General features: G+C 52.6%; 2 protein-coding genes across 2 annotated transcripts; both read right to left on the minus strand.

Annotated features, from left to right (window-relative positions):
• Nucleotides 1–1217: 1217 nt before the first annotated feature.
• On the minus strand, nt 1218–3325 carry LOC126581203 (galactosylgalactosylxylosylprotein 3-beta-glucuronosyltransferase I). The gene is made up of 3 exons (XM_050244703.1): nt 2749–3325; nt 2230–2593; nt 1218–2138 (listed from the first exon to the last, which is right to left on the minus strand). Exons 1-3 carry the CDS (start codon nt 2988–2990, stop codon nt 1764–1766), a joined length of 981 nt encoding a protein of 326 aa, XP_050100660.1. The 5' UTR covers nt 2991–3325; the 3' UTR covers nt 1218–1763.
• A 213-nt stretch (nt 3326–3538) lies between these two features.
• LOC126570221 (lysine--tRNA ligase) lies at nt 3539–5804 on the minus strand. Its single transcript, XM_050227807.1, has 2 exons — nt 5466–5804; nt 3539–5381 (listed from the first exon to the last, which is right to left on the minus strand). The coding sequence occupies exons 1-2, from the start codon at nt 5618–5620 to the stop codon at nt 3653–3655; spliced, it is 1884 nt and encodes a 627-aa protein (XP_050083764.1). The 5' UTR covers nt 5621–5804; the 3' UTR covers nt 3539–3652.
• Between the last annotated feature and the right edge of the window lie 326 nt (nt 5805–6130).

A 6130-nucleotide genomic window follows, 5' to 3' on the forward strand; every position in this document is an offset into this window, starting at 1 on the left:
GGAGGGATCTTCGCACGCTCCATCGAACCGTAAGCGTGATTGGAAAGGGCCGTTTGTCCAATCAGTGAGAGCGCATTTTTGGAATACTTTTCGCGCCCAACAGCCGTTATCCGAGAATATCCAAGGAACATCCGGGCGCCCGCTCCCCCTCAACTGCAGGAAGTTCGAAAACCAATCCGGAAGAAATGTAATTAAGACAGAGAGAAAGTGAGAGCCCGGGGCCGAAGAAGAGCTGGCGCTTTCCCGCTGTTAAATGTGGTTTCGGTCACGGAGTTCACGTAGCCATGCCATGTCCGTCCATGCCTATGCCATTCGCCGACAGCAGGAGCCACACTTTCGCCACAGTTGTTGGCGCTGATAATGAAATAATTTTCCCCACCGCCTCCCCCGAAAAGCGGGAAACTTCCTTCTTTCTTTCGTTCGTTCGGCTATTAAAATAAATACGTCCGTGCAGGAGTTTTGGGGCTGATACGAGGGGAGCCATGGGACCATGGGAGGGCGCCACATGTCTTGGCTGATGGTTCGATGGCCATTCCAGCTTCCAGAACCGGCACCGGTGGTGTTGGTCGGTCACTTTTTCGCAATATTCGATGTCCGGCTAATGCACCAGCTGTGCCGCTGGGCGTGACTGTGAACCCACGGCATGGCCGATAACGTGGTGCGCGCCCCCGGTGGTTGCCAGATTGTGTTGTCCAATTTCCCGGGCAGGGCCAGTGTTTCGGTGATGCGCTGGAACGTTCTTTCGATATGAGTATTAACTCATTTTACTTTAACTCTCGAATGAAACGACACAACAGTTTTGTGAACTCGTGTACAGTAGAGGCTCTCTGATAACACGAGATGCATCAACCAGGGCATATATTACGGCCTGTAGTTTGTTCCACTTTGCGTTCTCTGGGGTTTCGACACGTTGTACTACGGTTCTGTGATATTGATTACTATCGGGCACTGGCGAGCAATCGCCGTAAACAATGGAGAGGCGTACGCGGTGCAATGTATTTCTCTCACGAACCACCCTCGGCTCGGATCGGGACGGTTGGTCAACGATATATGGCAATAACGAGGAAAGGGCGTTACAAGCTGTCTAGTGTTACAAGCCAGCGAGATGCAGCCGAATGCTCTACCAAAGTGATTCAAACTAGGTGTGTGCTGCCTTTAAATCTGTCACCAGAACAGCACAAAGGGGTGGAAGTTTTATAAGAAAATATAAATTATTTTATTAAATATCTTATCAACTTCTAAAGTTAAAACAATCCTGCAGCTGCCACAGGTGAGTATAGTTGCCATCGGGCTTTTGTAATGTAAAGTAACCATAAGAACGTATTTAAGATCCACAACACCGCTCACTGCACCAGGTCGTCGTCGGATATGTCGGAACGGTTAGGAACAACAATCGAAATAATTAATCACTTCACCCTACGTAACGTATGCAGTAGCTGCTACAAGTGCACAGGGAGGCCCCGCCAGTAGTGGTTCAGTAGTTTGCTTAGATTCTACGCCATAGAAAGGATTGGTCTCTGGACTCAGGCAGGTCCGTGTGTTGATGATGAAGAATGCCTGTTGTCGCGTCATTTTACCTACGATCTAGTTATCTTTGCTTCTCTGTACAGTGGACACGCGCGCGCGCGCACGCTCGGAGCGAGAATAAATAGAATTGTGATTGCTCTTTCTTCTAAATTTAATCCTTAAGCACTACCATCACCAGGAAAAGTTTTGAATCAATGTGGCGGGGGGTGGGGGGACAGTTGCCCTGCTACCCTACACTACACCTCCATACCGTCGTTTGACTTTTTGCCCCCCTTCTGGAGTGCCTTTTCCGCGTCAAGTTTCGGAGTTTCGGTTCGCGTGTGCCACACCAGCACCTCCTTACAACCACCGGCCAGCGGTTGCATATCGTGGACGATCGTTAGGTGGCGCAGTATTTCGCTCTCCTGGTAACCACGCTCGACCTCGTAGCTAAACTGTGCCTCGGGCGTGCTGAGCAGCAGATCGGAACTGATAGCAAAACCGGCCATATCGAGCGGGAAGGGACGCTCCGGTTTCCAGGCACTGTTGAACCCGAGTACCAGCCCGTCCCGGTTGAGGACAGGTTTTTCCACCATCAGCCCACCAACCAGTCCAACCGGCCAGACACCAACCTGTATGGAACCAACCGTGCGTACGAGAGGTCATAATCGCTCGTCATACCGCCGGGTAGGAGAAAACAGAAGTCAGAGTAGTGGTACATACCTTGCCGGGTTCGATCTTGGCGATCTCGTCGAACAACTCCGTGCTGTACGTGTTGTCATCGTCCATGAAGTACACGAGCGAGTGGCCCAGCGGTTCCGGTCCGTCGCCTGCATCCCGTGACCGCTTCAGATGCTGCCGGATCCACTTGAGCGCAGCGTTCCGTTGCTCAACACCGCGTGGCTTTAGCCAGTTGGGATCTTTGCCCTGCAGTTTGAAATTGGTCGGAGTTTTGGCCGACAGCTGAACACTACGATTCTCCAGTCCGCTCCGCTTCAAAACGTTCGTCACCAACGTGGACGTCTTTTCGGCATCTTCGACGATCACCCAAAAGACGGACGGCACGAGGCGTATCACGTGAGAGAGGCTAAAATGAAACGAAGGAAGAAGCGAGATCAGTGAAGGCCTTGACGCTATGGTTTCTTCTTCTGATATTTGGAATGCGCGTGAGCTCAGCGCTGATCGTCAAGGTAACGCGCAAGGGCCATCCAGAGGTCACTGAGATCACACGGAGATGCTTACCGGGTCAGCTCGGCCTTCTGCACCGGACGGGCGTACGTTGGAGTGACCGCGTAGATCGTTGGTCCCGTCTTGTGGTTTGGCAGAAAGGCATCACGACTAGCCTGCTGCTGCTCCGCTACCATCGCCAGCTCTTCCGGTTCTTCGCTACAACCCCGGGAGCTGAGCGAGTAGAAGAACAGAAACAACACGATGGCCGAGAACGCCAGCAGGTGCTTCAAGCGAAGTCGAATTTCCTGGTTCATGCTGGGGCTGTTGCTTGTTGCTACGTTGCCAAACTGAGAGGCCTTGTAGCCGGGAAGATGATGATGCTGCTGCTGCTGATGCTGGAATACGGATGAGAACTGCCAACACTCGCGATTCTGGTGGAGGGGGAACACACTTCGCTCCGCATAACCGCGTCGCCGGTCCGCTGACTAATAATCAACGCTAATCATCGCGCCGCGCCACGCCGCACTGCCGTTAACACTTTCAAACACTTGTCCGCGATGAACGTACCGAAGGTGATAAACTTTTGCTACGATCCGGCCGGTTGTTAATCATCATTTTCATCCAAATTGGGGTTCGTTAAACGCGCGCGTCCGCCGAACTGTGTAACCATGATGTGTGTATGTGCGGCCACGTTGTTTACTTTTTCGCCTAGCTGTCAATCGACCCAGATAACAAATTCCACCCTGACTGACTGCCAGCATGGATGCTGTCAGTTAAACTCAGCGATAAAAAAACGTGTTTAATGCCTTTTGAAAATGCCCGGGAGGCCCAAATTCGAAATAAATTAGCTAAACTTTTTCCATTATTAAGTCAATCGAGTTGGACGAGTTTTATTTCCACTTTGAAAAAACGATTAAATATTGTTGGGAAAGCCGCGACCGCAAGCAACCTCTCCCAGAGCCTACTACCAACCTCGCTACTTAGAACCCTTGGCAGCTTCCGGTTGCTGTTCGTTCGCATGCGGCTGCTGGGTACGGTTCTGTTCCTCCGGTTTCATCGCAGGGAACAGCAGCACCTCCTTGATGTTATTACAATCGGTCAGGAACATCGTGAACCGATCGATGCCCATACCCCAACCGCCAGTAGGCGGCAATCCATATTCGAGCGCCGTGCAGAAATTCTCGTCCACCAGTTGGGCTTCATCATCACCGGCCGCTTTATCGGCAGCCTGCTGCTCGAACCGCTCCCGCTGTACCGCCGGATCGTTCAACTCAGTGTACGCATTGCACACTTCCTTCTTCATCACGAACAACTCAAACCGCTCCGTGATACCGGACAGCGCCCGATGATACTTGGCCAGCGGGCTCATGATTTGTGGATGATCGCAAATGAACGTCGGATTGATGCAGTTCTCCTCCAGGTACTCGCCGACCAGCTTGTCCAGCAGGCGTGCAGCGGTGCGCGGCGGTTTGCACTCCACCTCCTGCTTCACGCACAGCTCATCCAAAAACCGGACCGCCTCCGGTGTGTGGAGTTGGTCGGCCGCCGGGAACTTCACCTTGAGGATCTCCTCCAGCGAGCTGATCATGGAAATGCGCTTGAACGGGGGCGTGAAATCGACCTCGTACTCCTGGCCCTCCGGTCCCTCCGGATGGTACTTGATCTTGTACGAACCGTGGATGGCGTAAACCATACCCGAGAGCAGCTTCTGCGTGATTTCGATAATGTCGTTGTAGTCGGCGTACGCCATATAGAACTCGCACGTCGTAAACTCCGGATTGTGCGTGAGATCGATGCCCTCGTTACGGAACTGCCGCCCGATTTCGTACACCCGATCCAGCCCACCGACCGTCAGCATCTTGAGGTAGAGCTCCGGTGCGATGCGCAGGAACAGATCCATGTTCAGGTCGTTATGATGCGTAATGAAGGGTTTGGCCGTGGCACCGCCGGCAATCATGTTCATCATCGGCGTTTCCACCTCAAGGAATCCGAGCTGATCGAAGAACCGGCGCACGTAGCTGATAATCTTCGAGCGGACGATAAAAATGTCGCGCACGTTATTGTTCAGCATCAGATCCAGATACCGCTGCCGGAATCGCGTCTCCTTGTCCTTCAATCCGTAGTGCAGATGGGGCAACATGTGCAGACAGGGAGCGAGCAGCTTAATACGCTTCGGCATCACCGACAGTTCACCCTTCTTCGTCTTGCCCGGCACCCCGGTAACACCGATGATGTCCCCTCGCCTTATCTTGGCCGTTTCCTCCATGAACAGTTGCTCGCTTTCGTACTGCTTCGCGTTCGCCATCACCTGTAGTTTCAAACCCTCGCCGCGCAGATCGTAAAAGATCAGCTTTCCGCTCGACTCACGGATGGCGTGCACACGGCCGGCCACACTCAGGCTCACGGTATCGAGCGTTTCACCATCCTGCAGGTTCTGGTACTTCTCGATAAACTCGCCGATCGAGATGGTGACGTTGAACTTGTGCGGGTACGGGTGCGTTGCTGGATCCTTCTTCAGCTCCGCAACGGCCGCACTACGCAGCTTGAAGTACTCGTTCGGTGAGATTTCTGCCTCATTTTCTTTAGCACCGGCTGCCGGTTTCTTCGTACCGGTCGCTTCTGCCGCCGTTGCCTCCGGTTGCTGCGCCTTCTTTTCGAGTTTTTCCTTCTCCTTTGCCTCGGCCTTCATGCGGCGCTTCAGCTCACTGGAAAGAAAGGCAACCAAAAAAAAAACGAAACCGGGATGTCAACATCAACGCAACCCTTGCACACAGAACGAAGTAGGCTACATTTTTGTCCGTTTCGATTTCCACCGAACTGTCTCGCCGCCGCCAATGGAACCACATAGTGGAGGGAGCAGCAGTACCGGTGCCGGTGTTAACGTTTTCTCCCACATTCGTAGAGCCGGAACTCTGGGCAGGAGGGTTCTCCAAGCGAGCAACATTTTGCGGCCGCACTAACGGCATGCACCGGCTAACCGCAGCGTGACAGCAGCCACGAAGACATGCGCGATATCCGGTTCAAGACCGTCCGCTGCCGGGCGATTGCGGAACGCCCGCTTGCACAACTAGGGCCTGGCTCCACGCACGTGATCAATAGCGAGAAAACACACCGGATTACTTACTTTTTGGATAACTTTTCCTCTGCGGGCTTGGAATCGCTCATTTTTCGGCTGATGAAATCTCGTGAACCGACTGAACCGTGTTGCCAGAATACACGTCTCGTTGCACGGTTGCCAGGCTGTCCATCTTGGCCGGGATGCCAGAATAATTTTGTCGCTTCACGATTTCGTTTATAGCGAGAAGTTACATTTAAATCCCGAGAAATATTCGTTAAACTAAACTAAAACCTTTCTTAGCGCAGCAGTGAGATCGTTTCTGGTTTGCACAAAAAGTAAGTAAATCAATAAAAGAAATATAAGTGATACGAATGGGAACTGACCATTTCGTGCGCT

This window comes from Anopheles aquasalis, chromosome 2 (genome assembly GCF_943734665.1).
Source record: "Anopheles aquasalis chromosome 2, idAnoAquaMG_Q_19, whole genome shotgun sequence".
Lineage (NCBI taxonomy): Eukaryota > Metazoa > Arthropoda > Insecta > Diptera > Culicidae > Anopheles > Anopheles aquasalis.

What these genes read in the sequence shown, in the direction of transcription:
- LOC126581203 (XM_050244703.1), bottom strand. Translation starts at nt 2,990, where the DNA reads ATGAACCAGGAAATTCGACTTCGCTTGAAGCACCTGCTGGCGTTCTCG. An exon ending in CAGAAGGCCGAGCTGACCCG is followed by an intron (nt 2,594 to 2,748) that starts GTAAGCATCTCC and finishes GTTTCATTTTAG; the next exon opens with CCTCTCTCACGTGATACGCC. An exon ending in CCAAGATCGAACCCGGCAAG is followed by an intron (nt 2,139 to 2,229) that starts GTATGTACCACT and finishes GGTTCCATACAG; the next exon opens with GTTGGTGTCTGGCCGGTTGG.
- LOC126570221 (XM_050227807.1), bottom strand. Translation starts at nt 5,620, where the DNA reads ATGTTGCTCGCTTGGAGAACCCTCCTGCCCAGAGTTCCGGCTCTACGA. An exon ending in AAATCGAAACGGACAAAAAT is followed by an intron (nt 5,382 to 5,465) that starts GTAGCCTACTTC and finishes CTTTCTTTCCAG; the next exon opens with TGAGCTGAAGCGCCGCATGA.